The 15,196-nt window shown below is 37.7% G+C and overlaps 1 protein-coding gene across 2 annotated transcripts in view; it reads right to left on the reverse strand.

Moving 5' to 3' along the window:
- LOC145989215 (uncharacterized) overlaps positions 1-15,196 on the reverse strand; it is a 159,572-nt gene that overhangs the window by 36,835 nt on the left and 107,541 nt on the right. For both annotated transcript variants that reach the window (XM_083124521.1, XM_083124522.1), the window contains exon 3: positions 12,747-12,917. In XM_083124521.1, the coding sequence (XP_082980647.1) occupies positions 12,747-12,845 (99 nt within the window). In that variant the 5' untranslated portion in view covers positions 12,846-12,917. The remainder of the gene's footprint in view (positions 1-12,746; positions 12,918-15,196) is intronic.

The raw sequence follows: 15,196 nt of genomic DNA on the forward strand, positions 1-15,196 counted from the left end.
AACCCCATACAGCTGAGTACACACGGGCCCTTTGCATCACTTCAGGTGAGAGATCTTGGACCACTCCCTGTACAGCACTGGACTTGAATGTACCGACTTTCATCTCTTTGTTTAACTGAAGAGGTTTCTGGCAGGGCAAGGATTAGACAGCTACATTGCGGTAGAGATAGTTCCAGTCTTTGCTGTCAGACACATATACCATGGGCATACAAAAGTTAGTGCCATGCTACGACAAATACCGGAAATTAGGTTAGGACTAACTGTTACTAATGCAATAATTACAACTGATATTCATGTTTTATTTATGCCTAATCGGTAGGGACCTTGATATTTTGTTATTTTTCTTTCAAATTGGTGTATTTTCTTATTTTTTTATTTTTTACTATACGGTGTTATTTTTCCCAAAATTCACATTTTCATTTTAGCGCATTTTCTGGCAAATATCAGAAATTATACCTTCATGGTGTTTTTAAACTACTGTTTCAAATTGTATGTCACATGGGTTACGCCTCTTCGTAAGAGTTTGATATCTTGAAAGTTATTTTGGGAAAGTTATTTTCCATACCCATTTTTTTTCAAATTTTAAGGTAAGGATTTTAGATAATGGAATATTCACCGTGCCAGTGACCATTATTTAGTAATTGCTAAATTAAGAGAAAGACTCTCAGTGATAAATCATAAGCAACAAAATCTAAAAGTTCTAAAATTTGATACAGGAAAGTTTACTGATGAAAGAATTAAGAAAGATTACCAAATTAAACTGTCAAATAGATTTGATGTTTTGCAGGATTTAAATGATGATGAAAATATAAATGAAACAGACGTAAATAAGAATTGGGAGCACATACGTAATGCAATAGAATCAGCTGCTATAGAAAGTATAGGATACCATAAACCGAGAAAAAGTAAGCCATGGTTTGATAATGAATGTCATAATCTAATAGAAATAAGAAATCAGGCTAGACTTAGGTGGTTAAATAACTCTGATGATACAAATCTAAACAATTATAATAGAATAAAGCGAGAAGTTAACCGCACGTTTAGAAGTAAAAAAAGAGATTACTTGAAAAGCAAAATTAACGAAATTGAAACAAACAGCAAAAATAAAAATATCAGAGATTTATATAAAGGTGTAAATGAGTTTAGAAAGGGGTGGCAACCTAAAGTAAACTTGATAAAAGATAAAGACGGTGATTTTCTAGCTGACCCAAGCGATATTCTAAATAGATGGAAGAACTACTTTAATGACCTTTTAAATGTCCATGTAGGAGATAAATCAGAAGTAAATGAAGTCCACACAGCAGAACCTTTAGTTCCAGAACCTAACTTGACTGAAGTTAAAGATGCTATTAAAAGGCTAAAGAATAACAAAGCACCTGGCATTGATTTAATACCAGCTGAGTTAATTAAATATGGTGGAAATTCATTAATATGTCAAATTCATAAATTAATTTGTTTAATATGGAATAAAGAAGAAATCCCTCAACAGTGGAAAGAATCCATAATTGTTCCTGTGTTTAAAAAAGGTGATAAAATGAACTGCAATAATTACCGTGGAATTTCTCTACTCTCAACAACATATAAAATATTATCAAACATTCTTTTAACAAGACTAACCCCATATGCTAATGAAATTATAGGTGATTATCAATGTGGATTTAAACGCAACAGATCAACTACAGATCAAATTTTTCACATCAGACAGACACTTGAAAAAAAGTGGGAATATAATCAAAATGTCCATCAGCTATTCATTGATTTCAAAAAAGCATATGATTCGGTCAAAAGAGATAAATTATATAATATATTAGTAGAGTTTGGAATACCTAAGAAGCTTGTTAGTATGATAAAAATATGCACCAGTGAAACAGAAAGTAAAATTCGTGTGGGTATTAATATGTCTGACAAATTTACAATTCATGATGGGTTAAAACAAGGAGATGCATTATCTCCATTGCTCTTTAACTTTGCCTTAGAATATGCTGTTAGGAAGGTAAACGAAACTAAAGAAGGACTAAAATTAAATGGTGTGACTCAGTTGTTAGCATATGCAGATGATGTAGACTTACTGGGGGATGATGTGAATACAATTAAGAATAATGCTAAAATATTTTTCAAAACTGCTAAAGAGATAGGTTTGGAAGTTAACAAAGAGAAAACTAAATATATGCTTACAGGCCGAAACCAAGTGTTAGGTAATAATCAAAATCTAATTATTGATAACAACTCGTTTGAACCAGTTTCCAAATTCAAATACTTAGGAGTAATATTAACAAATGAAAATTATATTAAAGAGGAAATAAAAAGTAGGCTTAATTCAGGAAATGCATGTTACTTCTCTCTTCATAAACTTTTGTCTTCTCGTTTAATATCTAAGAAACTAAAAGTTAAAATATACAAAACAGTAATTTTGCCTGTAGTATTATATGGGTGTGAAACTTGGTCCCTTACATTGAAAGAGGAACATAAATTGAGAGTATTTGAAAATAGGATCCTTAGGAAAATCTTTGGACCTAAAAGGGATGAGGAGACAGGTGAGTGGAGAAGGTTACATAATTTAGAACTACATAATTTATATTCATGTCCAGACATTATTAGAATAATTAAATCAAGAAGACTTAGGTGGGCAGGCCATGTGGCACGAATGGGAGAGGAAAGAGGAGTTTACAGGATTCTTGTTGGGAAACCTGATGGTAAGAGACCAGTTGGAAGGCCAAGACGAAGATGGAGGGACAATGTCGAGATGGACCTAAGGGAAATCGGTAGGGATGGAAAAGAGTATATAGATCTTGCACAAGATAGGGACAGATGGAAGGCCTGTGTTGCTGCAGCCATGAACCTTCGGGTTTAAGAAGGCTAGAGAGTTAGTTAGTTAGTTAGTTTGGAATATTCACCGTATATACTGAAGGGTGCATAATGGCCATAAGTCACCAAAAAAATTAAAATCAATCAATCTCACGTGACAGTTATCGATATATTATTGCACCAAAAATTGGCATTATCTTCTTTTGACTTGTTAGTGTTAAGTTTCCTAAAATTCGCGTTTTTGTTTTAGAACATTTATCTGCAAAATATACCGAAACTTAATACTCCATTATGCTTTAAACTATTATTTTAAATTATAGGTCACATGGTCTACGTATTTTCGTGATAGTTTGATATGTTGGAACAGATTTTTGAGGAAGTAAAAGTAAAGTGCTCCCCTGCACTTTTCCATGAAGGTGTATAGGGGTGTGGAGTTAGGGCCCCACACTTTCTTGATCACGGCTGAAGGTGGGGGTGATGTGATCAGCACCATGCTCCTGGCTACCTTTATCCCTCAAAGTTTCCTCAAGGTACGAGCTTCATATGACCTTCATATGCGCCGGAGCAGTTTGAAGAGGTGGAAAACATCCCGGTTCTCCCTCGCAGGGGATCGACCCCGGCTCTTTCGCATAGTAGTCAGATGCCCTAACGACTGAGCTCCATTATTACTCGCTTGACAAATGCCGATGGTGCGCACTTAGCTTGGTAATTCAAAACCTAACCCGTGCGACAAATACTAAGATGTGGCTCCCGTGTGACGGTAGATACGCACTCGATCTCCTGTTAGAACCCTGCCACTTTGCTCTGTGATGCAAATGGTTTTGATAGAAGTGGTAAAAATCGTGCAAAATACATGATTTAATGTAGCTGTCGGAATTATTCCATGTACGTATAACTCTATAGTTTTACTCTTGAGTAAAATGTTGGAAACTTGCATGTTATATGTACACATGGCCTAGAAAAGACAAGAATGTTGGATTTCATGGAATTTTTCGTTGTTTTAGGACATTTCTTTAAAAAAAATCGCTAAAAACGCCAACAATTCGCATTTTATGCCAAATTCGCATTATTTCGATATTTCGAACGAGCGAAAGATGTGTCCAGACATCACTGCATATTCCTAAACATAACTTCGCAGCAATTACCATTTTTCACGGTTTTGGCGTTTGCGAAAAATCAATGTCCCTACTAATTGGAAATTACTTTCTGGCCACCCCTCGTATAAATCAGTAGATGGAAAGTGAAAATTTAGCAGGGCTGGCAGAGAAAAGTCAATTCTTGAAGAAAGTGATTTGCTTTTATGATTGAATGATTCGAGTAAATACGAGTATGATATTAAAATATTTACGTATTTATTATTAGTATTTTATTTCATAATATTGGACATTAACGTTACTCAGTGAGAGATTAGTGACCATCTCTCACGAGTTTAAACAGACAGGACAGAGAGTGGCGTTAATTTCATTGCAATACTAGTGTTGCAGTAAATTTGAGATTGGGAGCATGCACTTGGCAATTTTTATAACGTTCACCAATGCAGTTTATGTTTCACTTTCTCGTGATAGTATTCAATATACAGGGTGTCCCAAAAGTCCCTTAACAGCCATTTTAGAGACGTGTAGTGCAGAGATTGACATGATTTGATTATATAATAATACTGTATGGGTAGGGAGAACATCATTGCTGTGGGTGACCATGGCGGCGGCCATCTTGGTATCCGCCATATTGGATGGAGGTCATTTTTTTAAATGGGAAGGTATATGTGTGGCACATAATTTTAGGCTAGAATTGCACCAGAAACAAGAATATGAAGTCAGTTTTCAGATATCTTTAATCTGTGAAAAGTTATTGATGCAATGTTGAATATACGATGGAAATTGTCATAACTGATATCATATCTCATTTGTTGCAGGTGTGAGTGATAAAGAACATGATGTTATCCAATGAGGAACGAATTGAGATCATCCTCATTTCCGCCGAAAGGAGTTCACGGGCCATTTCCAATGACTTCAATCAAAGACATCCGCTTAGGCCCCCTGTGTCGCATGTTAGTGTGGCCAATGTGATGAAGCGGTTTAAAGAAACGGTGCACGACAGACGTCGATCGGGAAGACCACAAACAGCCACGGATGAAGAACTAACGGCAGTTCTGACATCATTCGTGAAGTCACCCAAAAAAAGTATTCGACGACTGTCCGCCCAATGTGGTGTTAGCAAGTATTCGATTAGCAGGATTATGCAAGAACACAAGTGGCATCCCTACAAGATGCAAATGCAACAACATATCAGTGAAGATGATCCTGGTAGGAGGGTGGAGTGAGGTCGTGCAACTTGAGCGTGACCCTGACTTCTGGCGAAACATTCTGCATAGCGATGAGGCATTTTTTGATACCAATGGTGAGGTCAACCGTCAAAACATGCGGTATTGGTCCTCTGAGAACCCGCACTGGGTAAACCCATTGAACGTGTTTGGGCCAAATCATAGGTCCATGTTTTCATTGAGGGGACATTGAATGCAGAGACCTACCTGCAGTTGCTACGCGATCTTGTCTTACCTTCAGTGTGTATGCCGGATGTGTCTTTCCCAGATTTTTTCAACAGGATGGTGCACCACATCATTATGGAAACATTGTTCAGCAGTACCTTGATGTCCAATTTCCTGGTAGCTGGAATGGCAGACGAGGACCAAGGGAGTGGCCAACCAGGTTTCCAGACCTTACTCCCCTTGATTTTTACTTATGGGCCTATCTTAAGGCCATGGTTTATGCAGTTCCAATACGTGATATGCGTCACCTTCGTCAATGAATAACTGAGGCCTGTGCCGCTATCACTCCCGAAACTCTTTTGAATGTTCGCCGTTCATGGGATACTCGCTTACGGATGTGTTTACGGGAGCATGGCGAGCACATTGAGCACATTTTGTAGCGCAATAACTTTTCACAGATTAAAGATATCTGAAAACTGACTTCATATTCTTGTTTCTGGTGCAATTCTAGCCTAAAATTATGTGCCACACATATACATTCCCATTTAAAAAATTGACCTCCATCCAATATGGCGGATACCAAGATGGCCGCCGCCATGCTCACCCACAGCAATGATGTTCCCCCTTACTCATACAGTATTACTATATACTCAAATCATGTCAATCTCTGCACTACACGTCTCTAGGACGGCTGTTAAGGGACTTTTGGGACACCCTGTATATCCCATTTGGTTGGATTCTTCTTGATATTTAAGAATAGTGCAATGTCAGTGTAAACGTATGTTAACTTGTGCGGAACCAGTAATACGTCAGGATGATGAAAGAAAACCTTTGTAAGCACTGCTACATTAAATAAGGTGAAGTGAGCCAGAAGAGTAATAAAATTTCAGCAGCGTATTTGCAGTCTAAAGCTCTCCTTGTTTATGCATGCGATTTTTGTTGGATGTTGCAGTCCATGCAATTTCTGTCGCATGTTGTAGTGAGATACTCTGTCGGGTGGCGATATTCGACAAAAATCGTATGTATCAATGGAATCTATTTGTTTCCATGTTCCTTCAGTTTGCCCAACAAAATGCCTTATTACGACGTCCGACGACTATCGAACGGCGCCACCCGCTCTTATCCCCACCATCTGTTGACAAGTCCCCTTAATACTCCCATACGGACAAGAAAAAAATGATAATTCAATGCATTTTCCACGTAATGTTTAAAGGCTTAACCTTTAATTCCCCGATGATACCATATGGTATCATCAGAGTAAGGTCGTACTGGCCCGATGATACCATATGGTATCATGGTGTTGATTACGAAATGAATGTGCTTTTTGGACCTTCATACTCTTATGTTTGAGTGGAAACTCTTGACACAGGTCTGGAGCAAGCCTGGGAAATTCATATTGATGACTAACCTCACCCCCTCTCTGCAACATATCCATGCCACATTTCCGAACAGAGTTTCACATTTTGGCTCATTATTCAACTTGTATGGCACCCAGGAACATGAAACATGTTTCAATCTCTTTGGAAACGTCAATTCTTTGAAGAGAATACTAAGGTTTGCGCCTTCTCCCCAAAATAGCGGCAGAAGAGGAGGCAAACTTCAGATTTTTATGTTTTTTTCCATTGAAATTCGGTGGTCGCGCCCCCAAACCCCCCTTCCTCAGTTCGGCGTTCTGAATTGTACACGGTTGCATGCTTTGATGTTCTACCTGCAAAATAAAAGTTATCCGAAGTAGATTGCTCACATAGTGCCCGAGTTATAACAATTTTCCTCCAAAGAGTGTTCGAAATGAAAATTCCCGCCGAGAAGCCCGGGCGAGAGAATTTCTCTCTCTCTCTCTCCCCTCCTGCCATCACTGGTTTCTGGCGCAGTGGTTGTGTTGCGCATAAAAGGGGCCTAAAAGTTGAGGCCGAAACTTACGAACGAGATTTCCTGTTCCTGTGCAGAGTTCCATAACTATATCTTTAAATAATTAAATTTTTTTAAAAAAGTCAATGAAGACGAAATACCCTGACATTTCCCGGTTTTCCAGGTCTGTCGCCACCCTGTATAAGTTAATAACGTGTGACAACAATACGAACAGATTAAGGCGCTTTTGATAGATAGGATTACGAAGCAACAGATCACATCTATCATGTTTCTTTTGCACAAAAACACGCTGAGTCTTGCCACAGTATATTTTCTCAAAGTCCGTGGGATCGTTCAATCAATTAGCCTGCTCCCCAGAGACATCTGTGGTCAGGATAATCTACTGCAAGGATTCCTCCTGCTAAAACGAGAGAGGATTACGTAACTCGAATCAAAGAGGGCTGATACAAAAGGCAAAGAAGACTCTTAAAAGGTTTCTTGGAGCGTTCTGATTTCCCAAAAGATTATCCTTATTGACTGATCTTCCGTATCCAGAATTTCCTGTCTTGGAATACGCAGAATTTGTTTGATAGGGTAGGGAATATTTTCCCTTTGGGAACCCATTCTTGTCAGACGCGATTAGAATGTACAGGTAGGGTTAAGACATTACTATCTAATACTTGTATACAGAACTTAGATTTAGTTTTCTAACGGAAAGTGATTAAGATGTGAATTCAAGGACGAACACACTTTATGCACATTTAGGTTAACTGGGGCAAGACCTACAGTTCAAAATAGTTCCCAGAACTCTTGTTTAGAGGGTGATAGTGTAGTAAGCTTAGATTATGAGCATACGAGGGTACTTGAGCACTCTTTGAATTCATTCCAATTCTCATTTCAATAGTAATAATTAATAAATGAATATAAATAAAAGCAAGTTTACTATCATACATATTACCATAAATTGATCTGTTCCTCCATTCTCAGTCTCATTTGTCCGCAGTGTAATCCAGTCTCCATTTGTCTCTTGTGTAATACTATTCGAAAACAATTATTTTAAAGTAGCAACGTGGAGTTTCTTACTGATAGTAAGAAACACACAAATTAGTCAAATTGCTTGTTTTTGCTGATGCTATATATATACCCGAGGCACATGTAAAAAAAGAGCCGATAATTTTTTACTTGGGACTGGCAACACTGATGAAGCTGCGCGTGCGCGGAAGCATGCTTTAGTATTCTGTGCCTGCAACAGAGGTATATTTATCAGTGTGGAGGTGCGTACGTGCGAGTAGCAGGAAGTTGAAATGTCTGCTGTAATAGAAAATCCCGCCAAATCATGGCAACGGTGTTTTGGACCCAAAAAAGGGCTGATTGGTTATTACAGAGAACAAAATCAAGCGACAAAATTTTTAATTTGATGCTATAAAAGTGCATGCCCTGGCTATTTTTCTATATAGTCACCTTGACGCTTCAAGCATTTTTGATACCGTGGAACAAGTTTACGTAGACCCTCTGCGTAGAAATCTGCTGCCTGGTATCTGAGCCAGTCGAGAACTGATGTTTTGAGAACTTCACTATCATCGAAACGTTGCGAAGCAAGTCAGTTTTTGATGTAAAGAAACATAATGTAATCACTTGGGGCAAGATTGGGACTGTATGGTGGGTGATTAAAACGTTCCCATCGGAATTTTTGAATTGTCGCAACAGTACGGTCAGCTGTGTGTGGGCGGGCGTTGGCATGAATAAGCAGAATTCCTGACCGTAACATTCCTCTTCGAAGGTTTTGGATGGCACGTCGCAGATTAGACAGTGTTTGGCAATACATGACTATGGTGGTCCCGGTTTCAGGAATTCCACGAGGATTACACCTTTTTGGTCCCAAAACACGGTTGCCATGATTTGGCGGGATTTTCTATTACAGCAGACATTTCAACTTCCTGCTACTCGCACGTACGCACCTCCACACAGAAAAATATACCTCTGTTGCAGGCACAGAATACTAAAGCATGCTTCCGTGCACGCGCAGCTTGATCAATGTTGCCAGTCCCAAGTAAATAATTATCGGCCATATTTTTTACATGTGCCTCGTATATATATATATATATATATATATATATATATATATATATATATATATATAGAGAGAGAGAGAGAGAGAGAGAGAGAGAGAGAAAGCAATAGCACCGGAGTTCTCCACAAGTATCCTGTAATGAATTGTCGTTAACGTATAATCTGCATCACTGGCGTACGCAAGGAGAAGCTGATGGGACAACAGCTCCTCCAGAAATTTCTGGGAAAACCAAGGTGGTAAATGCAAACTCCTCTTAAAATGACCTCAGATTACCACTTTTGAAACAGAGGTTAAAAACTGTAAATGTGAAATAATGTATAGTTAATCCCGCCTCTACCTAGAAACAAGCTATGTGATTTCCACTTTGACAATTCTAGCCACCTCCGAAAAAGAAATCTGCGTACACTAGTGGTCTGGATAGTGTACTTAAGTGCAAAAGTTTGTAAAATTATCATCTTTAACGGATTTAGACTGCAAACTATCTTTGAACTTTTATTTACGTATGTTGTAATTTCAATTCTAATTTGAAATGTGTTGTGTTTTTGTAATTTCAGTGTTTCGATTGATTTATTTTAACATTGTATGTCTTGTATGGACTATATATATATATTATGTTCGACATAAGTGAGTCTTCAGTCATGTGTCAACAAATAAATGAAATATGAACGCGTGTAGGATCAAAAGCAGTTTTGTATAGTTATCAAAAATCAGTAACTGAAGCATAAATGCAACCTTACTGCATAAATGAAATGATAGTAATATTAATAATGAATGAGACATTGTGTATAAGGCTAAAAAAAATCGCGATATTTCCTCGATGATATTTACACCGCAACCCTCACAGTGGACTCGGCACCTCGTACGCACCCAGAGATGATAAAACTTGGCCCCGCCTACAGTTAGGAGTCCTCCAAAAATATAAACTGTACTATGCCACCATACTGGATAAGATCTCTGCCAATTTTACATATTTGGCCTATATTTGAATTCTTTTTATGAATTTGATTATAAAACTTTGGGTGCGTCAGTACTTAGGCTATTTTGCACCCGTCCATGGGCGTCGCCAGAAATTTTTGCAGGGGGGGGGTGTCGGGCAAATTATAAAATGTTGAATAGTAAAAAAATATTAAGCATTATTATTATACAATAATAAATATTATAAACTAATAAAAATAAATTTTATTCGAAATAATAATAATTATTATTATCATTATTATTATGTAAATGGGGAAACTCGATCCAACCAACCAGTGAATACCAGCAAAACTATTTTCCATAATTTCTTTTGCATTTTATGCAGTTAGTATCTGAGAAGCATTTTGATATAAACTGTTGCACGTTTCGTTCAAGAAAAGGCTTTAAATATTAGGGGGATTTTTTTTCATAAAGTTTGTTGTGTGACCTCTCACCTATAACTGTAATTATTAGAATTTTGAAAACTTGGTTGATTTGGTGCTTTTAAGTTCACTTTATGCAAAGTAAGGCTAATCGGGACTGGACCTACAGTTTAAAGTGGGATCCGAACCACTTGTGCCTCCTCCGGGTATCGAACCCGGGACCCTAGAATTTTGAAAACTGTTGAACCATTTGTTCTTTGGATGAAATGGTAGAATGTAACCTTGCTCCTGTATTTTTCACTCAATGTTTTTGATCCGATGCATTTTTGCTTTGATTATTCTGTTCGAATACTAACTAAATGAACTTTATTTCTGTTCTTAACAATAAGAGGAACAACCTTTCGGCTTTCTTGTATGTTGAAATAAACGATGTCAAATTCCAGGGGCCCTCCCGACGCCCATGCACCCGTCACATTATACGGGGTCCAGCCCCTTACCGTTGATAAATAACAACTCTAACGTTGCATAAGTAAAATCTTAAAATATTCTTACCTTGGTTAAAAGCTGAGGCTGTAAAGGGGCACTCAGCACACATAAGGACAAAAAACAGGACAACAACACACAGAAAATTATACTGGCCATAGGGTCAGTCGCCAGAGCCTCGTTCGTCTGCAAAATGCAGTCCACGGTGTACTACGTGGAAGGTCATCCCCTTCGCCCATATTTCATTGCCCTTTATGGACATAGTGAATAGTTCAAAACAAAAAGGGTTCTTCTTACTAAAAGGAAGATTTTTATTCCAATATTTTTTTTTCGAAATCCTAACCGTTTCTCATCGTTAGGCTCTCATTTGAGGAGATTTGTATTACGTTAAATACAAATAAAAGAAGGTGCATTTTTCCTTGTAATTTTGTAACAACATTTGACCAAACGTTAGTGTACCATCGTGAGGCCAGATGCATCTTTCGTCTGTCTTCGTCTATATACAGTGTAATATCTATACAAACATATACATAAGCAAATCAAGTTATACTGTCCACATACTTCGTCTGGCATCAACACTATTCAAATGTCACCTAAATTTATTTAAGTGATATTATGTGTGGCAATAATAAATGCAGTTTATCTTTCGTCTACTTACCTAGTGCCTCATAACGAGAAAACGTCTAAATATATTTTGTTTGAAACTTTAATGAAGTATGGAATAAAAACTGGCCATAATTTACAAGATAACTTCGATTTTAGGGGACTTTTAGTACTATTATTAGAAAGGGAAGAAGTACAACATTTCTGCCTAATTCTTAACTTGTCCCAATTTACTTTAGTTCATAAGTTTATTTTGTGCTTCACTCAAACCACTGTCGTTCCCATAAGTTCTTACACATAAATGGCTGAAAAGGACAATAGCCGTGAAAGCAAGGTCAAGGGTTTTGGTAGATTCTGGTCACTTTATGTTAGGGTTGTCAACACTGATTTCGTGTGGAAGTTTACATGTCTGTCCACAAAAGGGAAACTCATTTCCCCTGGCTGCTTCATATAGGAATGAAAAGATGCCGGCAGAGGTCATAGAACTAATTGCCTGTGACAATAAGATACTGCATGAATTGTCTTTGTTGTGGAAGAAAAGCAATGGCAGTGTTACAAACTTGTTTAGAATAAACGAGTTGAAAGAATATTAGAACTTTGAACTCATTCGTACGACTCATAAAAGTGACCCTGATAATTTAGTATGAAATTCCTGTAATAAAACTAGAGCCGATATATGTATCGTAGCATATATCGCCAATTTTATAGGAACAGATTAGGCTTGTAGCATGAATTATAAGCAACAATAATTATTATGACACTTGCAACACTGCTTCTGAGAACGTTGTGCCAACACTTTCTTACATACAAGGCCTGCACAGAGAGTTTTTGTTTACATGTAACGTCATCAGCGGTAGGCCACGGATCACGGAAATTTGTGGGTTTATACCTAAGTATTTTCTCCGCGCACTGTTGAAATCAAGTCAGTTATAGGCTATTTAACAATTGTGGTTGTAATGAAGATATCGTGCTGTAAACATGACCTAGAAATGATGACGTTGCACCTTAAGTAACAGGCTCTGCGTAGGTCTTCTATTCTAGGTGTTGGCGGAGTGGGAATTTGACCTTGAAACGCCGATTTTAGAGAAAATGAGTATACGAGGTTTGAACGTACCTGTTTGGTAAGGAGAACGACGATGAGGATGTAGCTGTTGAGGAGGAGACCTAGAACCGTGATGACCGTCAGAGGGACGCCGACCGCCAGCGCACTCATCACCAAGGTCCGTCAAGGTCACGGCGGGTCACCGCACCTTAGGGGCAGCGGTTCGAGCCTCATTCTCTGCACCTGGAACAGACACAAAAGAGCAATGTGAATGGCTGGTTTGTTAATATTGGGAACCGCTTGCAAAGCAAAAATAAACTGATTCATTGTTAACAGTCCGATGGAAAATGACTCCGTCATGAACCGTTCTTTCTAAACATCTCAATGAGTCATCCGTCCATTCATAACTTTATATCAAAAACAATTTGTTACATTTTTCGTAATGAAAAAGCAATGAATTATTCGTAACTGAACTCTTCATAATGATGACGAGTCGTTATGGAACGGCTCGTCCGTTTAGCAATATGAACAGTTCATTTTAAGGATTCTTATTTCATGAGGATTAAGAGTGTATTAAGAGCAGTTCACTCAAAAGCGATCAATGCTTTAATGAACATGAACAAAACATCGAGAAACATTCTTTGTAAAAACAGTTATGTTTTCAAGACCAGTTTATTTTTAACAGTTCGTCAGTTCAGGAATAGCAGTAGCGGCGAATGGGTTCAAAAACCTGGGGAGGGGGAGGCAAGGTGCCAAAAATAGGGGGACAAGGAGAGTTTATATTCCTTTGTAGATAAGGTTTAGCATAGTGCGATAGCAAAAGTGGCAAAAAAGGGGGACAACTGCCTCCCTCGCCCCCCCCCTAATCGCCGCCACTGGCTCGTTGTGGAACCATTCATTAGTTTATCAAGATGAACAGTTCACTCATTGATTCGTCCACTCATGTCGATGCAATGATGACACGTTCTACTTGGCATGAGCCAGCTTAGCTCAGGGTAGAAACAAAAGATACCTAGGGCTATTTGGATTGAGTAATAACGTTTATACTTGAAAGAAAACACAAGGTTTACCCACTACGAAAGGTCTAAACCGAAAATATATTCTGGAAAAACATCTGTACAATTTATATGCTGAATAGTATTCTTTTTATTACACAATTTCCTTTAATTGTTAATAAGTTTATCTTCCTTCTACGTTGTAATGATTCTATACATTATGCTGCTTCTTCTCACATTTCACAAGCTTCTACTTTAGGATTTTACGATTCTGAAAGGCTTCTTCTTCTTTGAATCAATATTTGGAAACTTCTTCTATTGTGAAAGGCTTCTTCTTCTTTCAATCATTACTTGGAAATTTCTTCTATTGTGAAAGGCTTCTTCTTCTTTCAATCAATATTTGAAAACTTCTTCTTATAATGTTGAAAGGCTTGTTCTTCTTTCAATCATTACTTGGAAACTTCTTCTATTGTGAAAGGCTTCTTCTTCTTTCAATCAATATTTGAAAACTTCTTCTTATAATGTTGAAAGGCTTCTTCTTCTTTCAATCAATACTTGGAAACTTCTTCTTCTTAATGTTGAAAGGCTTCTTCTTCCTTTAATTACTTCTCATAATGTTGAAAGGCTTCTTCTTTCAATCAATCATTGGAACTTCTTCTTCTTCTTAATGTTGAAAGGCTTATTCTTCTTTCAATCAATCACTGGAACTTCTTCTTAATGTTGAAAGGCTTCTTCTTCTTTCAATCAATCACTGGAACTTCTTCTTAATGTTGAAAGGCTTATTCTTCTTTCAATCAATCATTGGAAACTTCTTCTTCTTAATTTCTATTTACAATCAATCATAGGAACTTTCTTCTTTCTATTTACAATCAATCATAGGAACTTTCTTCTTTCTATTTACAATCAATCATTGGAAAATTTCTGTTATGGGCATATAACTTGCAATCATATCATATTTATATTATCTCCTAAAGATGAGTCTCTTTCCTTTCTTTTCTTCTTGGTTCTTCATCACTGCTTCCTTTACTATTGTCATAAATGCCCTGTGCTGACGTTGATTCTTCTATAGCTATAAGCTTGAACTCCTCCTCTCTCCTTGATATGTCATATTGGAGACCTAGCGGATCTCGGCTAATAACAGGAGGTTGAATCGTCTCTCCGCCTTCTTGTCGTCGGCGTTCCAAGATGAATTCACGTACTCTCTTGCCAGCTCTCTTCCTTCTTTTCTTTAGCATAACGACCTAGTCAAAGAACTATACTCGAAAAAGAAAATTTTAGGGGAGTCTAATCTTAGAACTAGCGCCACCTCCTAGGCCAAACAAAAGGGAATATACCACGGATCGCTAACATAAAGCGCTCACACTGGCCCAGTGCTACGAGAAGAAATGGAGATATCGTGCTGTAAACATGACCTAGAAATGATGACGTTGCACCTTAAGTACACCTTAAGTAACAGTCTCTGCGTAGGTCTTCTATTCTAGGTGTTGGCGGAGTGGGAATTTGACCTTGAAACGCCGAACAGAAAGC

The sequence above is a fragment of the Lepisma saccharinum genome, chromosome 6 (assembly GCF_977018435.1).
Source record: "Lepisma saccharinum chromosome 6, izLepSacc3.1, whole genome shotgun sequence".
In the NCBI taxonomy this organism is placed as follows: Eukaryota; Metazoa; Arthropoda; class Insecta; order Zygentoma; family Lepismatidae; genus Lepisma; species Lepisma saccharinum.